General features: G+C 51.6%; 1 protein-coding gene across 1 annotated transcript in view; it reads right to left on the bottom strand.

Moving 5' to 3' along the window:
• The window catches only part of CNGB1 (cyclic nucleotide gated channel beta 1), a 27,729-nt gene extending 6,775 nt beyond the window's left edge, over positions 1–20,954 (bottom strand). Inside the window, exons 1-27 of the mRNA XM_014946881.1 lie at positions 20,016–20,954; positions 19,689–19,746; positions 19,500–19,557; positions 19,253–19,382; positions 18,971–19,013; positions 18,720–18,801; positions 18,557–18,638; positions 18,105–18,144; positions 17,593–17,743; positions 17,412–17,487; positions 16,842–16,878; positions 13,278–13,452; positions 12,471–12,540; positions 12,068–12,132; positions 9,913–10,042; positions 9,524–9,566; positions 6,821–6,959; positions 6,207–6,305; positions 5,161–5,318; positions 4,841–5,020; positions 3,882–4,090; positions 2,994–3,044; positions 2,789–2,875; positions 2,357–2,421; positions 1,745–1,867; positions 505–646; positions 103–262 (exon numbers count right to left, since the gene is read on the bottom strand). Coding sequence (XP_014802367.1) covers positions 103–262; positions 505–646; positions 1,745–1,867; positions 2,357–2,421; positions 2,789–2,875; positions 2,994–3,044; positions 3,882–4,090; positions 4,841–5,020; positions 5,161–5,318; positions 6,207–6,305; positions 6,821–6,959; positions 9,524–9,566; positions 9,913–10,042; positions 12,068–12,132; positions 12,471–12,540; positions 13,278–13,452; positions 16,842–16,878; positions 17,412–17,487; positions 17,593–17,743; positions 18,105–18,144; positions 18,557–18,638; positions 18,720–18,801; positions 18,971–19,013; positions 19,253–19,382; positions 19,500–19,557; positions 19,689–19,746; positions 20,016–20,114 — 2,752 coding nt within the window. The 5' untranslated portion in view covers positions 20,115–20,954. The remainder of the gene's footprint in view (positions 1–102; positions 263–504; positions 647–1,744; positions 1,868–2,356; positions 2,422–2,788; positions 2,876–2,993; positions 3,045–3,881; positions 4,091–4,840; positions 5,021–5,160; positions 5,319–6,206; positions 6,306–6,820; positions 6,960–9,523; positions 9,567–9,912; positions 10,043–12,067; positions 12,133–12,470; positions 12,541–13,277; positions 13,453–16,841; positions 16,879–17,411; positions 17,488–17,592; positions 17,744–18,104; positions 18,145–18,556; positions 18,639–18,719; positions 18,802–18,970; positions 19,014–19,252; positions 19,383–19,499; positions 19,558–19,688; positions 19,747–20,015) is intronic.
• Positions 20,955–20,985: the final 31 nt, after the last annotated feature.

Raw genomic sequence — 20,985 nt, 5'->3', positions numbered from 1 at the left:
CGGAAAATGCAGTCCCATTTGACAGTAACCTATCTGCTCTGCAAAACAGCCACAGTAAAACATGAGGTGCAAGTGTTGACCTTTGGAGCCGTTGGATCTCACCTAGCATGCCTTGCGAATGCCACGTGTACTCATACCACGTTTTCACCCGGTTCTGAACAGTTTTGGGAATTTTGTAGAAGTTCATGTATTTAATGGTACTGTCCATGCAGCTCCGATAGTAAGTTTGCCCTGCTGTAGCCGCGCCAACCACATCTCTCATCTGAATGGGAGGAAGGGGTGGAAGAGATGTTTTAATCGCTGTCACTTATCCATCGTGGAGGTTAAGCAGTCTAGAGTATGTATGCTGAGTCCTAACAGCATCTACCAAATGCTTTTTGTCTTCTGCTGATGCTGAGAAGGTCCTTGCATGGGGAAAACAAACCTGGACATACAAACCTGTGGACAAAACCCCACAAAACCTTCCCTACCTGAGGCTGGGAATCCCACGCCACTCCCCCTCACCTGCCCTATCATGACGGAGAAAGCAAAGACGCCCGTGAAGTAGTTCAACAGCTGGAAGATGATCTCAAACAGTGTCTTGGGGTCCGGCAGGCCCCCAATGGTGATGAGGGTTTTGACTGCCCAGTAGTAGCAGCGGATGTAGCTGGGAGGAAAAGAGAAAGCAGATTTGAAGGCATTTCAGGCATGAAGGACTGTTTCATCCCTAGGTACCGAGCTCACATCCTCTGGCCATGGCAAGCCAGAGCCAGCTGAGAGTAATTATAGGAAAATTAAGGGCATGCAGCCTCCCCACCACATCTGCAGGTGCTTCTGGAGATGTTACAGGAGCAGGACATAGGGACCCTCTAGAAACCTCCACAGAGCTCAGTTGCTCTGGCTACTCTCATTTTTTGCGTCTTTTGGCCCCACTGCTATACACCAGAGTTGTATTTTTGGCCACATTTACACTTTTAGAAATAATCAGGGGGAAAAAAAGGTTTGTCGGCAAATTGGTGGCATAAGACTCAAGAGATGTCAAGTGAATTCTTGATTCACTGCTCTTGGGCACTCCCTTGGATGTTATAGTTACACCTACAGATAGGTATATCATGCAAAATAACTAGATAGTGGCAACATTAACATGGGAAGCCGAGTACTCAAAGGGAAGGCAAGAGCAGCACTAAGGCTGCGTAGGTGACAGTCACTTGTCTCTTTAATACCCTTACCCATCCCATTTTATTTTTTTTTCCAGGAAACTCATTTATTGCACGGTGCTAAATTAGTCAAATATTACTTAGTGTTTTATTTTGCCTGTGTTGTACAACTCATGGTTGTGGGCATTGGCCACTAGGCTGCTTTCAGTTTGCAAGCGGAGTGCTCCCCCTGCGGCATCCATCACAACAAACATTGAACACGTGTGTCTTGGAGTCACCACTGCGAGAAGGAGACCGGGTGGCCACTGCCTCTGTCTCCCAACCTGAGTTGCCCAGCTCCAGGCTCCCAGTTTTTCAGCCTCTTTGACCTGCCACTGCCTTCCACCTCAGCCCAGTTACAGCCACTATGACTTGTGACACTGTTTATTAGTGCACATCCCATCCATTCTGTCCCTGTCGTTCTCCCTGGATCTGCATCTTCTCCTGGCACCCCCCAACCCTTCGCTTCAGGGGTTTTTATGAACCCAGCTGCCTCCTAACACCTCCCTTCTTGCTGCCTCTCATCACAGCAAGCTGTGCTATGCGAGGACCCAAGCCCTGGATTGTACCTGTTTCCTTCCCCATCGTAGACCCAGGTGGTAGAGCCCAGTCCCTCATAGGCTGATGCCCAGTAGTAGAGGCAGGAGTTGACATGCAAGCTGTACAGTAAATAGGCAGTCGTCCGAATCACTCTGCAAAAAAAAAATAAATATGGAGAGAGCAGGAGGGGAGATGATATGATGGGAGATGATATGATGTGTGCTGGGAGAAACACATCAGATTACATCACGTCCAATTGTATTGGCATCACAAGGAACTTGATGATGAGCTGGGTGCAGACAGTGTAGGTCCTGCCAATGCAGGAACCACAGAGCACCCCAACGTGCATCCCCACTGCTCCCTCCCACAGCCCTGCACCTCCAGAAGTGCCAGAAAAATCAGCTTAGCCACTGGTGGCTCCTCTTCATCACCAGGACCCATGTCCCCGCTGGGTTGGGGAGAGGTGATTCTACCCACACAGACTCCAGGATCCCCACATCCTGCCTGCATCAGCCAACACCCCCATCAGCTGGCTTGGGAACAGGGGGAAAATAGAAACCCAGAACGGGCACATGCCAAAGCGAACCTTCTTCCCCTGTCACAAACAGCAACTCTAGGCTCCATCCCTCCCTCCCCCTCACCTGTAGATGTACGCCTTGCTCAGGATGGCCTCCAGGCGGTTGTTGAACTCGAAGAAGGCCATGTACTGGGAGGAGAAGGAAGGCAGCGTGCTCCAGCTTCCTGCAGCCCCCACCAGGAGAGTTATGTCCCCATAAAACCCCACTCCCCTTCTGTTTCCCTCCTACAGCCCCTCCACAACATGAACTGCTACGTAGAGGTTTGGCCCCATCTCTAAGTGCCCTTCTATTCAAATGTGAGTGTGTTTTACGATTTAAATGAAATCTTTGACCAACAGCCCCACAAAGCCTTCAGGACAAGACTTCCTATTCATTTTACAATCCTCTTGCCACCACTGGTGAGTCTGGCAAGCCATAGCTTACCCCAGGCAGCATGGGACTCCTTCGTATCCATTACACGTGGTGTTCTGCCTGGTTTTACAAGCACCGACTCACCTTCAGACAGCGAGGAAAGCGCAGGAGCGGGTTGACACCGACTTTGAAGTAGAAGAAATCCAGGGGCAGGAGGCACACCACATCCATCTGAAAGAAATACGCACAAAGACAGAATCCTCTGTGGGACCTGCAGGCATGGTGGGGTGGAGCTGCAAAGCACTGTTCAGATTAAAGATTCCAATTAACAAATAAAATTATGTCAAACCTTAAAGCGCTGTGATCGCAGGTAGTTCTCTTTCATGGCCTTTTTATCAGTCTGGTTGGGAACAGGGAGGGAGAGAGATGAAGACTGATCATTGCTTGCAGAAGGGAAAATCATGGCCAACATGGTCATGCCTGGCTTTCCTCTTCTGCACCACAACAGGGAAAACGCTCCCTTTGTGCCTGGGAAGGGGAGCAGAGCAAAAGGGGCAGAAGACTACCTGGCCAAGTGTCATCTTTCTATCCCATTCCGGGACATTCTGTGCTCATTTTGCGTCATGCTGCCAGCACCACAAAAGTCAGAGTTTACAGAAGAAACCTACTTGTCTGAGCATTTGCATGAGCCATAGGAAGGCTGTACCCTCGAGGTTTTATTTTTCACAACTTACTTAATTGGATATGGAAACGAAATCAAGGGCTTTCACTTATCTCAGGCACGTGATCTATGCATTCAGATTACAATGGCTTTTGTCATATCGTGAATGCATTCTGTGCTCCTGAAAATTAAACCCAGTTTATTATGCCACCTGCTCTCAATTTGCAGTGTATGGCTGTGCTGGGGATGGTCCCCACTGCACTGCTGGCAGCACTGCCCCATGGACCCTCCTACCCAGAAATGGGGCCACCATGGACCACATGTTTTCTAGATGGGCTGGTATTGACTTTAGGGGAAAAATACATATGTTTGGTGGACAAAAAGACTTATCCACTACATGGCAGGAGAGATGATTGCAGTCCTCCAAAAGTGGGCACATCCCTGATGGCCACAGCGGTGGTGGGAGAGCTTGGAGAGCTCAAATTCAGAAATTGGTGACCATGTCACTCGGGGTGATGGGCATGGGAGGTCCCTGCAGCTGATCCCCAGTGGTGGGATGTGCGTGCTGCCACTCACAATTATGTCTCCCCCCTGGACAAACTGCAACCGGGTCTGAAAGACAAGGATATCCAGCAGATAGATGAGGTCGCAGAGGTAGTCCACGGCCAGCCAGCAGTGGATATTTGATGGTGTCTGGTACGGGAAAGCCCAGCGGACGGGGATCAACCAGCAGTTCCAGTTCCAGGCCATCACAACGAAGAACAGCCACAGAACATACATCAGGTCTGCACACAGAGAACCACATCACTATTAGCTGGGCACATGCCCCTTGTCCTCATGAATCCACTACGCAAAGGGGCTTTCATCCCCTGCCCTGCATGCAAGGAAGAAACCTGCAGGAGGTCTCTGATCAACAGCATTTAATTGCAAGTGAGCTGGGCTCTAGATGCAAAGTGAATACCACTGGTTGCAGAGCACATTGCTTTTAATCAGAAACCCTCTTCTAACTTTGCTGGTTCAACTAGGTTTGCTTTTGCTTGGCTCCCACAATGCCAAATTTCTTGCTTGGCTATCTTCCCTTTAGGCTGTGCTGAGCCAGGGGCTGGCTGCCTGAGCCCCTGGGCCTTGAAAAGGCTGGGAAACAGCAGACTAAGGAAGGAGTTGTGTTCCTACGGGGTGTCCCCAGGACAGGGGATATTTAATTTGTGATTTTGATTTTTATTTGGCGTGTTCACACCACAGGGGCAGCATTTGCCCACTAAAAAGCCTGAAAAGCAGAAGGTGGCTGCCCCTTCCCTGACTTCTCGTGCTCCTAATACCTACAGCCATAGCAAAGCATTTTGGAAATCCTGTGCCTTGCAGGGGAATTTAAAACTCTGCGGTTTAGTAGACAGCTGTAAGATAAATTGCTCCTTGCTTGATTGTCCTCCCTTTTCTACGAGGTCTCATCTTTTACACCTCCTCCCTTCCTCACCCCCTCTTCCCCCTCCCAGCTTGCCCCAAACCTGGGTGCATGGCTGTGCTCCATCACTCACTGGTGAGTGGGTCGATGCTGCTGGGGAACTGGTAGTTTTTCAGACGGTCCATCCAGGGCTGGTACTTGAACACACAGCACAGCATCTCACAGTAGTGCTCGTCCCCTGCTGGCTTGTCCCCCTCCTGCTCCCCTCCTGGGGGAGGCACAGGTGCTGCCGCAGGTGCTGGCTTAGCAGGGGCTGGGAGAGACCACACAGTTATTTTAAAAGGACTGAAAATCTTAAGGTCTTTAAATTATTAATAAAGCAGCTATCTCCCTGAAAAAATGGCGTGTGTGTTGACCCGTCAGTTAAACACTCCCAGCCCCGCTCAAACTCACATGCTGTAGGGCTCTCGTCGTCCGAGGTGACATCAGGGTCGGTCAGCTTCTCCTTCACCTTCTCGGTCCTCTCTTTGAAGAGCTTCACCAGCTCCTGGAGCCGGTTGTTGATGATGGCACTGCTCAGGCTCGTGGCTGAGCCGATGCGCTCGGGCAGGCTGCAAGGAGACCATCAGGCTTTTCATGCAGGTAGGCAAGCCCAAGTGCAGTTTCATGATCCTTTTTTTAACTTACTGGATCCTGAATTAGGATTTACCCATATTTATTTGGCTATTGTGTCATCAGAACAACACAAATTAAGGTGGTTTCAGTAAAACACCATGAAGCAGCACCAGCCTCATCCTTGCCCTGAGGCGTGAGGTGCCCTCAGAGGGACTTGGGAAACACCAAGATCTCAGGCTAGATTTTAGATGCTTGAGAGAAGAAGATTTTAGAAGAACTATGGGGTGAAAATGTGCACCAAGTCCCTGAATTTATGAACTATGGCATCTCTTTTCAGCCTCTTTATTAAAACTAGGTTGGATTCAGCCCAGGATGCTTTACCCAGCGTGACTAAGAGCATCACTAGAAGGGAGGACAGAAAAAAGCAAGACTTTGCTTCCCAGGGAGGGCAGGTCCTTCTGAGGCTGTCTCCTGGGGCTGCAGGGAAGCCAGGACCAGAGCTGCGTGATGCACAGCTTCTGCTGGCTTCCAACATGGAACAAAAAGTTAATTTCTCTGCAATCAGTTAAAAAAAGGTGTCCCCATATTCCTATAACATATGTAGATCAAAGGTGCATCTTCTCTGTGGTTAAATCTAATCTTAAGAAGAATATTTCTACCTGGATATGGGAAAAACAAGAGAGCAGTTTCTGTCCCAGGAAGCATCACGATTGTTATTTTTGGAGAAGGGGTGAGTTACTTGTTACACAGCTCTAGACCTACTGCGGGCATGGCTACCTCTCCCTTTGGTATCTGAGCACTTCTAGGATCTTTGTTGTTTCCACCCAAGTTTCTGAACCCCTGGGAGCTTGGCTGATCTGGAGCCTCTTGGTTGCACCACGTACCTTTCCTTCTGCTGCTCCTCCCAGCCCAGTAGCGCTCGGGTGGGGGACTGGTTCACCAGTCCCTCCTCCAGGCCATCCTCCGGGGCCGGCAGCTTTCTCCTGTGGGGGCAAACACAACAACCAGGCTTGACTTGTCCTCCATCCTCAGTCAGCTCCTCTTTCTCTTCCTCCCCCTCCTCCTCCTCTCCCTCCTCCTCCTCCTCCTCTTCCCAGGTCTCATCTGTTTGCATCTCCCCTTCTCTACCACGGTCAGTTTCCCCCTAATTTTTGGTGTTGTCTGAAGTCAATGGGAGCAAACTACCCTGCTGTTTTGCTGCTAAAGCCCTGTTTCTTCCTGGGCACCACCGAGCCATGGGCTTCATGCCCGTGCAGCCACCCAGCCCATCTTGCAACTCTTTTGGGCACCTGGCAAGATGCACAGAGGGTGAGCCCAGGTCCGTGCTTGTCCCCGGTGCCACACCATCACACCACCACACTTCGAGAGACGGGCAAGAAAAATGCAATACCAGTAAGGTGGCACAAGAAAGTGAGGCCTGGGAAAACGGGAAGGTTCTGGGGACACCATCTGGCTCTGACCCACAGGAGCTGGGGACCACGCCAGGGCAGAGCCGTACCTGGGGGATGCCAGCACCGTGCCAGGCACTGCCAGCATTTTGGGACTGCTGGCGGTGGGCACTGGTAAGTGGGTACCGTTGCTCTCCACAGCATTGCCTCCGCTGTCCACATCCCTGATGTCCACAGTGGGGTAATTGCCTGGGCCGTGGAGAAGACAATAATTGCAGTGAGAGGGGTGCAGCCAGGATGAATCCCCCACGCCCATCGTCTCCGCGGAGCTGCCCCCAAAACCTTGCAGGGTGCTGCAAGAAGTGCCCTTTTCCCTCCATCCCCTTCTCACCCAACACTCCTTTCTCCTCACAGTTTGGATCATCTCTTTTTCTTTTTTGCCCAGTTTTTAACACTATAAGAAGTGCCACCTGCTTCCCTTCTGCTTCCCCAGCTTGCAGTGATTGCACCTACTCCATGCCAGTGTCAGAAAACGATGGAAATCAGGATTACCAGTTGCAGGTGTTACGCTGGAATCCAGGATTTCCAGCTGCAAACCTGCCTCACAGGGTCTAGAAAATCTCCTGGGTCTTCTGAACATAAACATACGGATCGTGCAAGCTCCAAATTACATGAGCATTTGCTTTTCATGCAGAACAAGGCACTATTTAAGTATGGATTAACAGCCTCTCTCTTTTGCAGAGACTAAATTTTAGGAGCTGGGAAGTTGGATGTTTGTAGTAGGTAAGGAGAGATGCCCATTACCCACAGGAGAAATGGTGCTGGGGGTCAGCTGGACCCCGCAGCCGGCAGAGCTGTGAAGTGCCATCCTGTTTCTTGGCTATACAACAAACCACAATGACTTCCTGCAGGATTTCTTCTAAGGGAGGTTTTTCACACATCTGAAGGACCCTGTGCATCCCCTCCCATCCCATGTTGATGTGGAACCCGTGAGTCAGAGTCTGGCTCAATCAAGTCACTGAGAAAAGGCCTGTTTGAGTTGCAAAGTTAAAATCCCACGGGGTGTAAGGGAAAGCAGCAAAATTTGCCTCACCGGTAAAAAGCACAGCAAAGCAAAGCTACAGAAACATAATTTGTCCTTCTGGGTTAAAAGGCAGAAACCCGTGAACAGCAAATCTCCATCTTACCATCCTCTTAGTATGAATGGGTTACATGAATGCTAAGGAGAAAATTGCATGCGTGCTGGATATTTAACCCTCTGCCTGCAGGTCCTTTGGGAAAGATTTTGGCCAAGCAAGTCAAAACATATAGCTCGTCATTTACAGCTATTGGCAAACACTCTCTAGGCATTAGCTAGAAAGGCACATAGTGATGAGGTGAGAGCAGAAAAAGACAGGAATTTTTTTTTCCCAGCCTCTGTGCTGCAACATGAAACAGGCTTTTATTTATTTTTTCCCAAAAAAAGCAACAAAAAGCAACTACTCCAGGAATAACTCCTTGTCCCTCTCAAGCTACACAAGCCCGTGGTCAAAGCCAACATCTCTAATACCTAAGGGGGATTGCTCCTCATTGCAAAAATTGGGGTTGACAACTCCAGCCTTTGGCTTGCTGGCAACAAGGACAGGGATTCGGGAGGCAGCGGTGGCTCGGTAGCTGGGGACATTGGGGAGCTGCTCTAGTGCCCCACAGCCCGGAGGGGAGGCGTCCCCACCATCGGGCAGCTTGTCATGCACCAGCCGATCTAGCTCGACGTCTCGGGTATGCTTGGACATGCTGCTAGGCGCCTAGATGCTTCAAGCAAAGGACAAGGATCTGAAACTGCAATAAAAGAGAGTGGTTTGAGACAGGACGACTGTGTCAGCACAGAGAAATGCAGGGCTGCTGGGGGTTTTGCTGCTGCCCGCCGCTCACAGATGGTGGTAGCAGCAGTGGTGAGCATCCTATCACACACTTTTCTAGCATCGCTGTGAGATCAGGATGCTCTGCAGGGCTGCGTGAGCAGAGGAACCTGCAGTCTGTACCAGGGGTCAGGTCAAGCCATCTCTTGTGCAACTTCCCCAACATCGATGGAGTTATCATTGAACCACAGAATAGTTTGGGTGGGAAGGGACTTTTAAAGCCCACCTGGTCCAACCCCCTGCCATGAGCAGGGACATCTTCAACCAGACCAGGTTGCTCAGAGCCCTGCCCAAGCTGGGCTGGAATGTTTACAGGGATGGGGCATCCACCACCTCTCTGGGCAACCTGGGGCAGTGTCTCACCACCCTGGCATAAAAAAAAAATTTCCTTATAACTAGGCTAAGTCTTCCTTCTTTTAGTTTAAAGCCATTACCCCTTGTCCTATCTCAACAGGCCCTTATGCCAGGAACTGCCTTTGCTCAATCAGTCTGCAATAGGAGCTCACCACCTGAGTTTTATTACTAACCAGTTTTCTCCTCAATGGTTACATTAAAATGCACTTTATGCCAGTGGTTATTTCCCAATTTGAGAAAAGTGTAGAGAAAATCCTTTTTGTCCCCCCTACATTCTTCAGCAGAGGGAGGAACTCTTATTTCACATCAGAGATTGCTTAATCAACAAGGCTCAGTACTGCGTAAGCACCAGCCTCCCAAAGCTGGCTCCAGCTGATGACAATATTGCCATCGGGCTGTGCCCACGGGATGCTTTAAGGCAGCGAAAAGCCCTGACTGCCCACGCTGCAGAAAATGCCACTGCCCACCCCCAGAGAGCAAGCAGCAGGGAGGGAGAAGCTGGGCATGGCATTGCCTGCTTTGGTTCATCTTCATGCAGTGTTACCCTGCCGTATGTTATACCTTCGGCATCGGTTTCAGCAGCTTCAGCTGTCGCCTCTTCCACCTTCAAAATCAAAAAAGCCATTTTAAGGAGAAGAAGACCCACTCTGTCAGTAAAAGAGCAGACTTTTCAGTTTGATTGGGTGCCCTGTATCCCCCAACCATTCCCCAGCCTCTCAGCTCGTTGTTCAGTCCCAGCGTTGAGCACCTTTCCTGTGTTGCAGAGTTACTGCTGCTGTCTCATGTTCAGAGATGGAGACATCTCAGTGGGCAACATTCCCCAAGCTCTTATCAGTCCTTGTTCCTTGCCAGGGCACTGCATCCCCCTGGGCAAGCTCTGAGCCCCCAGCATGCGCTGGGCAGCAAGAGCTCATTGCAGACGTGAACCGAAGCAGGGAGTGGTGACATACCTGTACAAAAGCACCTTCAAGATCACTTATCTCAGCTTCCTCCAGCTGCTCAAACCTAAGGGCCTCCTCTGCAAAGTAGACTTCATCCACACCCTCATCAGTGGTGAGACAAGGCGAATGGAGCAGGAGCCTGCGTGGTACAGATCAAGCAGAGACAAGTGCCTGAGCTCACTTTTGCCCTTTCTGAGGTTGAACACGTTGCGGATGTCAACGGGGGACGTATCACATCAATGGGGATGGCGTCACATCAACGGGGGACATATTACATCAACGGGATGGGCACCATGTCGATGGGGGATGCAGCAAGTCAAGAGGGAGGACATCATGTCAATGGAGGGGGCATTACGTCAACCGGGATGGCATCACATCAATGGGACTGCATCACATCAACAGAGGATGCATCATGTCAATGTGGGGGCATCACGTCAACAGGAATGATGCACAGCTCTCCCAGTTTCAGGGAGCACTGCTCCTCCAACTGCATCACAAATGCCCTTGGCAGGTGGGCAATACTACCGAAATTCAGTAGTGGTGCTGCTTGGCTTAGAAGGGAGTTGGAAAAAATCCTACATGGGAGACAAGGTGAGAGGTGCTTAAATAATGCAGGGTACTGCGTATGCATAAGCAAAAGTTACATATGCAGAAAGTGCAGGCAGCACATTTCTCCTGCTGTGCATAAGAATTTCTCATCGATAAAAAATTTGCCAAATAAAAAGCCGAGACCCTTATTTCCAGGCAGGGCTGTCCCACAAGCACCACCCGAATTCCACTTTGCCTGTGCAGGACACCACCAGGACACATAATTGTCATTTTCCTTTAGCAGTCGCACAGATCCCAGTTCCACCATTCTGAAAAATGAGGCTCGCAAAATAGATTTTACTGGTTTTATATAACTTTAAACTGAAAAACAACAGTCTCATCATGTCATTCTTTGCACTTATCTTCTAGTTTTCTCTTTCCTGGTGAGAGGCACAAAGTGAGGACTTGGAATAATGAAAAAATGTTATGGCAGCAAAATGCATGAAAATTGAAAAAAACATCTCTCTGCATTCTCGGCAGGTCCTAAGTCAGAAGATGTATGTAACAAGCAGGGGATACTTTTTCTCTTTTACGCCATGCCCTGAAAAACTGTTATTTTCCAAAGTATTTTTAAAATTCTTTTTAATAATTTTCCACTCTTTTTTTTTTTTTAAATTAGGCTCCCTTCAAATACAATCACAAGTCTTTTCATCCTAACCTAAACAGAAAACTTGTTGCTGCCTCTCTTTTCCCATAAACAGAGAAATGTATCGAAGGATGAAACAGCATCTCGTTCACCCTACAACTGAAGTTCAAGTTTCTATAGTGAAGCCCCAGGAACAGATTTTGATAAAATAAAAAGATACGGTTTTAATACTGAATAATCACACATTTTCAGCTTCTTCCTGAAAATCTAGCTACTTCAGAGGAATTAACAGAGGATAATATTTTAGCACTAGGTAATAAATCCCGAAACGTTTATCTCACGTGAAATCAGAGCAAACCACTAAAGCAGAAAGGTTTTTCTAAATACAATCTAGACCAAAGTCACCATCCACAACAGTTGACAATAACTCAACTATTTTCTATAACAAGAAAAAAATAGGTAAAATTCTACCTACTTGTATTAAGTAGCATTTGCAGGTACAGCACATAATCCTGTCTTTAAATTCAGCACTGTAACACTCATAATAATCCCAACCGCCCTGAGTTATTCGAGAAGGTTTTAAATAACATGGACCATCCCCAGGGGCTGGCTGCTCCCAGGCACAAGCCACGGCTCCTGCTCAACCGAGCCGCCAGCCCCCGCGGGAGGGGACGGCCAGGGGCTGCGGCTGCCACGGGTGGCTGCGATGGAGATGGAGCCTGTGTCTCCAGGAGACACTCGCCTGTCACCACGTGCTGCGTCAGCAGTGAGCCCTGGGCTGAGCTGGTTTGCAAAAGCATCCTTCCTCAAGCCCATCCTTCCCCAAGCCCATCCCTGCCCAAGCGCATCCCTCCCCAGGCGCACCCCGGCTGCCCAGAGGAGCTCACTCCTCTGCTGGTGTTTCAGCCTCTCCAGCTTGTGAATGCAGCTGAAACAACTGTGTTTGCACTCCTTTCCAACAAAGCCATAAAGACAACGGCAGCTACTCACCCTGCACTCTCCTCCTCCTCCTTCTTCTCCTCCTCTTCCTCTTCCTCCCCCTCCTCCTCCTTTTCCTTCTCCTCCTCCTCCTCCTCCTCAGCAGCACTCAGGGAGCACAACCACAGCCTTGGGAGAAGAAACTCGTTAGGTGAAATCCAGAAAGTATGGCTGACCTCACAAGAGGAGCACTGACCATCTCCACAGACCCTGTGGCTGGAGGTGTTTTCCCTCTACCCCCTCAGCCAACATCTGGTTTCACAGCCCATTAGTGTCTGTGGCCCCAAGCGGGTGGGAGGAAGAACGGGAAGAAGTTTGGGAATGCAAAACCAGAGTCCTGCAGCCTTCAAACTCTCCTTGCAGTACAGGGAGAGGGTATGCTTAGAGGTCATTTGTTGCTGGTTTTGACCAAAACCTCCTTGTAAATGAAATCCAACCTCCAGGACAGGATGTGCTTGCTGCCCACAGCTTCTCGGGCTCGTATACTAAAGGGAAAAAAAAATCTGAAAAATATTTTTATAACATCTCCAGTGTCTTCTGGCTGAGCAGAAGAGAGCTGTGCTGAGCAAACGCGGCTCCAGGCATTGCTTGTGGCTTAGTGCACTTGAGTGGTGTGCATTCCACCTATGTTGGAGTTGGGGACCACCGTGCTCGCCCTCCCCTGCACATGTGCTGGGCACAGGGAGCATTTTGCAGGACTCCCAAACCCTTTGGGAGTGTGCATGGACACCTCTCATCCCCCTGCTGCAACACAGCCCACTCCCAGCTCTGAACACATTGCCCAGCCCTTGGAGGGTGTCAGCAGGGGTTCTTCTTTCTATTAGAAGCAGCAGGATGAATTATATAAAGACTCCTGCTTCCCAGTGTCATAACAGCTGGATGTGCAGTTGATGGTACTGAGGTTCAAACTCTTTTTTAGGGCCAAAAATCTACTTTGGGGAAGCCTAAGCAGAGCATCCTTCTGTAGGGCACCATGAAGCATTGCACTCATGGCTCTGCCACTCAACACCAGAAGAAAAGGTTGGTTTTGCTCAAACACCTTTTGGGTCCTTTTGGTGCCCCTCTCTTTGGAAACAAGCACATTGGCTGCCCAGTGCCAGCTCCACCACCAGCACTGGCAAAGAGAAATGCCCAGGGATGTGCTCATCCCCTCCCATGGCCACCATGCTGGTGGTCAGAGGGCATGTAGAGCTGTTCATCAACAGCATCTTCCTTCTCCTACCTGTTTTCTTCTTCCTGAGGTTCTTCCTGTATGGGGGGAAGGGGATGAGCATCTGCTACCAGCTCAGCCTCACGACCCCAGGCCATCATCTCGCATGTGGCTTCATTAATCCAGTCATCATTGACTTCTTCCAGGACGAGGTCAGCGTCCTCAGTTTCCCCAGGAACAATATGAACTGGAATGGGAACGGAGAAAGGGAAGCAATGAAGTGAGAGTAGCCCGTTTTCAAGAGGCTAGAGGTAGGGCCAGGGCAGATGTTTAGCTGCTCGATGCAGAGGTGCTACCATGTGCCAGGACTGAAGCACTTTCAGCAGGAACAGACCCGTGCGACCCCGGTCTCCTTGAGCTGTGCCAGATGGATGCCTTGGGCACTTTTGCCAGAAGAAAGAATAAAATTCACCATTTTGTGTCAAGTGTATCCAAAGCCCTATGAAAACTATAGCCCTTTGCATACAGATGCCTGTTGGCTTCTGTACACACGTAGCAACCTCCACCAGCAGACAATTTGGCCCATGTCCAGGCCATATTTTGGCTCTTCTTGCGAACAGGAGCTGCAGCAGGAAGAGCCCAAAGCCCTTGCCAATCCTGAGCAAAACACTGCGCTGGCACAGCCCGAGGGCCCTGGTTTTGCAGAGCAAAACTCAACCCAGAGCCCACGTTGCAACACCAGGAGCAACACTCCATGTCTGCTCCCAACGCCACCCCAGGCACGGTGTAGGAAGCATCCCACACACTCCACAGTTCCCCAGCATTGCTGGGGCGAAACACACGGTGGGTTCATGGGGGGTTGTCAGACCAGCTGCAAAGCAAAGAGCATGGGTCTGACCCAGGACCAGCCCTCTCCATGTCCCAGAGGTACCCAACGTACCATGTCAGGCACACACCGGAGAAACAGAGGAGGAAGCACATCCGCATACTATAAAACCAGTTTATTCTGAAGTCTGCCTGGCAACAAGACTTACATGTCTGCACTGAAGCTAATAAGAAACATGCAAATTCAACTACAGAAAGGCAGGAAACCCACCCACAGTCAGCTCTGTGTCGCATTTACCCTCCCCGTGGTGCCCACACTGCCTTTAGCCCGTTCCCTCTAGATCTCCATTAATTAGAATGCGGGACAGCAATCAGTGAGATGACTTTTAAAACACACCACAACTTTTGAATACATTACATGAAAATGGGGAAAATACTGAAATCCTAGCATGGTACGAGTGGGGTTCACTATGAACACAGGGGATAGGGCTCAGGGTGGTTGCTTGGCTACCTAGATCATCCTAAAGAGATGCAATGAGATGGGAGACCTTTCAATAGATCAAGAGGACTTATATGAAAAATGGAGAAAGATGTTTTTACCAAGGCCTGCAGTGACAAGAAAAGGGGCAGTGGTTTTAAACTGAAAGAAGGTCGATTTCAATTGGAGATAAGGGAGAAATATTGTACAGTGAGGGTGATGAGACAATGGAAGAGGTTGTCCAGAGAAGTTGTGCTTGTCCCATCATTGGAAGTGTCGAAGGTGAGGTTGGATGGGCCTTTGACCAACCTGATCTCATGGAAGATGTCCATGCCCATGGCAGTGGGGTGGACTGGATCATCTTTGAAAGTTCCTCCCAACCCAAACCATGGGGTGTAGGTGCTCTCACCCCATTCAGCCCAGCATGCCAGCTCTGGCTACTCCTGCACACACACTTCTGGGCTGGAGAGAGTCACTGGGATCCCTTCCCTGCCAGGACTCTCCTGCCACTACCACTAGTGCTGCATCTGAGGAGCTGTGAGCTTTGGGAGAGAGCAGCCACAGCTGGGAGTAAGGAAAATTTGGGGTAAGTTGTCCCATCAGGAGAGTTGTGGCAAAGGATTTTAACCATTAGCTCCTGCCTGTTCGCCTAGAGATTAACCTCAGCGGCCTGCATTTGCTGCTGCAAACCAGAGCCCTTTCCACTTGCTCAGAGAAAACTCTTAATGGCAGAAAGACAGTAAGAAGCTGATGGAAGCTTAAAGAGCTTTATAATGTTACAGCTTGGAGGGCAGAAGTTGACTAAAAGACACCTGTGGGCCTCAGCTACAGGTCTCAGGGGTGAATATTTGGATGCTGGTGCGGGGGTTGAGAGGGCCAGGAGTGCTGGGATGGGGTAGCAAGAGTCTTTCTGCCTCCGAGGTGTCCTGAGTGATGCTTTTCTACCCTCCTATAAATTATAGCTTCAGTCTCATACACATTATTCTGCAAAACCAATAGGTCCAGTTCCTGAAGCCAAGGGGGAGCCAGGACAGGGACAACCCTAGGACCAGGGACCCGCAGCCAGCCTTGGGTCCCTGCCTTCCCAGCTGGGAAGGAGCTAGAGACCATTTGCAGATTCTCTTTTGCTTTTTCTCCCCAGCTGCACTTTTTCCTCTGGTTGGTCTCATGTGGTTGTGGAAAGGGCTGGCCTGCCACCGTCTTCATTTTCCATTTGTTTCAGAGGCGCTAAGCCCCTTTGCCCCCTGAAACAAAAGGAGAAGGAAAACATCAATGAGCATGCTGGCAGTTTGGTGCCGGGGCAGATCTCTCGCTCGACCCAATCTCTCCCTTATTCGGGCAGATTAAGTGACCTTGAGATGCCTCAAGGCACCAAAGTGAGCTGTCACGCAGGCTAGCCACGCACAAGGGATGCAACTGTCCTGCACAGGCAGTGGCATTCCACTGGTTTTGCCTCTTCCCAAGGTCCACGGCAGCACTTAGATGTCCAGTTTGTACAAACACATGGAGAAATGCCTTCCTGCAGGGTTTCCCACCCCAAGATCTCACCAAGCAGCTGCTGGCTCCTGGCACATCCCTGGAGGGATGCACAGCCTCCCCAGTGGGTCCCTGCTCCCATTGGCAGCTCTCACAGCCCGACCAACCACTCCTTCCCAGGGATGGCACTTACACAGGGCTGTGGCATCTCCCCTGCTCAGTGCCATCCCTGGAGGCAGCCAGCCGGCCGGGTTACCTGTTTTGCTCAGCATCCTGCAACATGGCTGGCATGGGGAACCCATCCCAGCTGTCCCTCGTCCCCCTCCATGGGCAGGCAAGCAGCAGTATGAACCCCACAATGTTTTCCTACACCCATGGAGACTCACATCTAACACATCTAATCCCAGGATTTTGTTTTCCCAAGGTACCTCCCTAGGCACCGGGCTTGGCAAGCACCCTCCAACTCAGCAGCAGACATGCCAATGGGGGTGATGAAGGCAGCAGGTTTGAATTCCCTTGTAATCCTTTGATCAAATCTCACCAGCTTGGCAAACATATTCCAGCACAGCTCGAGGACAGACCTTGATCAGTTCTAACCTCAGAACCCAGGAGCCGAGGATGTGGGGTGCTGCATTCAGAGACATTTCCAAAGTCTGAGCTTTACCAAGCCTGTGCCACAACCCTGGGTCTGCTCCTGCTTCTCAAGTGGCAACAGCCTCTCACGGCTTCCCGGGGGATTTCAGGGGCTCCCCAGCTGGCACCCGCAGCAGACCAGGCCACCAGTGACTCCTCATCCCAATAACCACTTCCTGACTTTGGCAAGCTAACCGGCATGGTGAGATGGAACAACCACTTACTTTCTTCCACAGGACTCCAGGTTGCTGCTGCCACTCCCTGGCAGGAGGAAAAGGGAAACATGAGAAGTTGTCCATTTTCAGTAAACCTAAATTTTTACCCTAAATGCCCATTTTCAGTAAATATGTCCCTTTTACCCTAAATAGCCCATGTGATTTCTAAGGGCAGATCCGATGGCTTGGCTGTGGGCATGAGCATCCCAACACAACACTAAAGGGCAGGAGCACGCCAGCGAGCTTGCCTAGGTGCAAGGGAAGGGAAGGATGCTGTTGCTGCTTCTCCTTAGAGCTGGACTGCACCTGGGTGAGATGCCAGGGCTTGGACACCACCTGGTGCCACACAGAAAAGCAAGGAAGTGGCACAGAAAACACAGGCTAGGAGCTATCTTGCTGCTTAGAGGCCAAATCCTGCTTTTCATCAGCTAAGCAGGTCATGGGGATTTGCTTTCTGGAAGGAGCTGGGTGACAGCACAGATCCCAGCACTGACCTGGTGGCATTTGCACAGCAGGGGACGCCCTCCCCACCAGGGATGAGACGTTCATGCGCCTTTGCCTACCCAACAGACAGCATACCTGTGTGTCCTGCTTCTCCCTGGTCACTGGCTGTGGCATCACCTTCTCCAGTCCCTGAACAAACCAGGCAAACATCCTAGTGACCAGAAAACACTGTTAGACCTGGCTGCCAGAGCCTTGGATCCCACATCAGTTGTCCCTCTGGCCACGGTACCCAGGCAGAAGTTGCCACTGCAGTTACCTGCTGCCGTCCCCGGCCAGGGACCGGGGGATGAAGGTGGCCACCTGCTCTGGCTGCCTCTCGGCGACTGCTGGCTCTGCTGTTCCTGGGATACTCTGAGTGGCTGGAATGCTGCTTTTTGACTTTGCCTGGGTTTTAGTCCCTTTTGTGCCTGCTCAGTTTTATTTGGAAGGAGAAGGGGAATAAGCAACGCACTGATCATCTTAGACATTTTTGGGGAAGGGAAGCAAACTAGGAAAGGTCACTTCCCACAGAGGGACAGGCTTGGGGGATCTCCCTGGCAACTTCTCCCCCAGGGACCCAGCCTGGGATGAGGACGCAGGCGGCTTGGGGACAGACGTGGTGTAGGGGCAGTGCTGTGATGCCAGGACCTGGCATGCCCACCCCTCTGGGCAGTCAGTACCTCGGGGCACAGGGATAGAGGGCCACCCCAACGTTGCAGGCACCCAGCTTCTTGGCAGCAGCAGAGCGTCCCCTCTGAAAGGGCCACCCAGGGAAGGGGGATCACTCACCTCCTGCCACAGCTTCGCATTTCTGCTCCTTCGGCTCCGGCTGCAGAGGAACAGAGGGAGAGAGGGACGGACGGACGGATGGATGGACAGATGGATGGATGGTCTGCAGCCCCACATCACCCTGGGCAGGTATGTCCCCCACCCCAAGGGGACCCAAGCTTAACCCCACACACCCTCCATTGCAGTTTCCCCTCCATTTCATTGACAAGGACCATTAAAGCCAGACCCCAGTGGCATTGCTGGCACCAGCACCAAATGGAGGGTGCCCCCGGCATGCAGGCAGGTCAGGGAGCACCAGGACAGCACCCCAAGGTCTTTCTTTCACTCTGCTGAATTCCCCCGGGGCTTTCCTCTCCAAGGTCCCAGTCAGATCATGCGAGAGAATGGGGAGCCCACTGCACTGTCACCTCTGCCCGGCAGCCCCCTGTCTTCCCCAGTCGGGCGGTACTCACCTCCGGCTTTTTCAGCATCTCTGGCTGTGGCACGATCCTCTCGAAGCCCTGCACCAGCCAGCCGAGCACCCGTGCTCCTGCCCTAGGAGAACATGGTTGGGGAGCTCATCCTGCACCCCTCCTTCCCTCTGGCATCCCCCTGCCAGCCTCCCCAGGGACCCACCATTCCTCTGTCACCGTATCCAAGCCAGCCTCAGACCCGCAGCCATCCAGCTCATCCTCCTCAGGATCAAAGGGAGTTATCTCTGCAAGGAGATCTGGGCTGTAGGATTGGGGGAGCACCAGGACCTGCACTGCTGGGAGCTCCTGGTCCCCCCATCAGCTGGCTCAAGGGGCCAACAGCACCAGCATCAATGATGGGGTAGGTAGGATGTGGGATGCAGGAGTCCCAGAAAGGCCCCCAGCTCTCCTTACCCAGAGCATCCTCTTCCTCATCCTTGAGGACCTGGACCTCCGTCTGAAAAGCAAAACAGATCATAACTTGCTTGGGAGCCCGGGGGGGGCTCATCCCTCTGGGCAGGGAGGGAAACCTGCCCTTTCCCCAGGGATGGATGAAGGCAGAAGCCCACACAGGGCAGGTTTAGCACTCCCAGTTAGCACTGGAAGAGTGATAGGAAGAAAAAGATAAGCAAAAGAAAAGGTAAAAAGAGTTAGAAGCCCAAACACGCCAGACCGTTGCTCAGATCTGTCACCTACCTGATCGGGAACATCGATGCTTGTCTCAAAGCTCTTCCCGAGCGCCTGCAGCATCCCTGGGGCCGGGACTGGCTGGGGAATCACCTTCTCCAGACCCTGAGAGAGCCAGGAGAGCACACTGCTCCCCACGCTGCCAGGGAAGGGAGTGAGTCAGGCTGGGACCCCCCCATCCCAGGCATCCAGTCCCCAACTGAAAGCAAAATCCCAAGCAAACCCTGTTGCACACTGGAGGGTGGAAGTGCAATACCTCTCAAACACAGAGCCTGGGTCCTCGGGGACCGCAAATCCCACCTTCTTTTCCATGTCTTCAATGGTAGCAGGAAAAAAAAGAAAAGAAAGCTCCCATTACTGCTCCACCAGCCCCCAGTGTGCTGGGCAGGAGGAGGACCAGCCAGTAAAGGAATGCTGAGCTGCTGCCCGAGCCATGGGGGCTTACCCTCAGTGTGTGTGTGGTCAGCAGCATCCCCGGGGCCACTGGCCTTTCCCATCGTTGCCTTCAGGGTAAAAGGCAGAAAATGTCAGAGCGTGAGGTGCAGAGGACAGTGTCCCCCCGGTCAAAGGCAACTGCAAACCCCAGGGACAACTCATCCTTCCTGCTGCCTCCCAGCAGCTCAGAGGGGGAGACGCATCCTGGCCCCCATCCCTCCCGGGGAGATGCTCCATCTCTGGGTGCCGCAGTACTGGAGCTGGATGCAGAGGCACCTGGCATCTCCCCACTGAGCTCACAGGGCCCCAGTGCCCTGCAAACTAGCACCCCACTCACCTTAGCCAGCTCCGGGTCCTGCACTGGGCCCAGGGGTGTCTCCTCCGTCAGATGGGGCGCTGGGGGCTGGGGAACCACCCGCTCGATCCAGCCCAGCATCCCTCCAACTGTGGGTGGTGAGGAGGGTTCTCCGGTTGGTGAGGGGCCAGCAGCAGTGGGGCACACTGCCCAGGGAATACCAGCTGCAGCGGACGTTCACGTTGTCTCTGGGGAAGCCCAAAATGGTCCTTGGTGTCCTTCTGTTTCTATGTCCTGCTTGGGAGATACAGCACTGCCATACAGCCAGACCAAACACAGCTCAGACCTTGACACATCACTGTTACTGTGAGCAAACTACAACCTTTATTTTAAGCTTGCAGGCTCAGTTAAACTTGCTTTTCCTAAATGCAGCCACTGATATGGTGTTTTTTTTTTCACAGCCCTCCATGGCTAGGGTGTCACACAAGAAGCGCTCATGAAGCCATGGCAGATAGATCACAGAAATTGTGATGCTCTGCTCAGGGTCCTCTATGCTCTTTTCATTTGAGGGCTGAAAAACAACAGTAATTTGTGTGGAATTTGTTTATGAGCAAGTTCATGCCCAACAGGTATCAACTCTTTGTGCCCCTAGGAAACAACTCTGCTCCATTACCTTGCAGACATGGCCCAGGGCCACAGTGGCCACTGGGGTGGGCACCTGCCTGAGGCCCTGGAGAGGGCAATAAAGGCAGCCAGCACTGACTTGCTGTGGCTGCCGAGATAGTGAAGGAGTAGGTAAACACTGGGATTCAGCTGTTCAAGCTCTGTTTGCTTGGTCTTTTTGGGTCCCCCCCATCCTTTCTCAGTGCAACTCTGGGCTGGGGCGCAGCACCAGCGAGCTGAGTGATGCTGCATGTTCCCAAGCTTGGGTACAGAACAAGGGCTGGGGGCTCTCACCCAGCTCAAACTTGGGATGTCTTCAGCTGCTGCCCCTCCAAAAAGCCCTGCTCTG

This window comes from Calidris pugnax, unplaced genomic scaffold, assembly GCF_001431845.1.
Source record: "Calidris pugnax isolate Ruff unplaced genomic scaffold, ASM143184v1 scaffold30, whole genome shotgun sequence".
Lineage (NCBI taxonomy): Eukaryota > Metazoa > Chordata > Aves > Charadriiformes > Scolopacidae > Calidris > Calidris pugnax.
The sequence above is the reverse complement of the archived record's forward strand: the minus strand, read 5'-3'. Positions and strand labels throughout refer to the sequence as shown.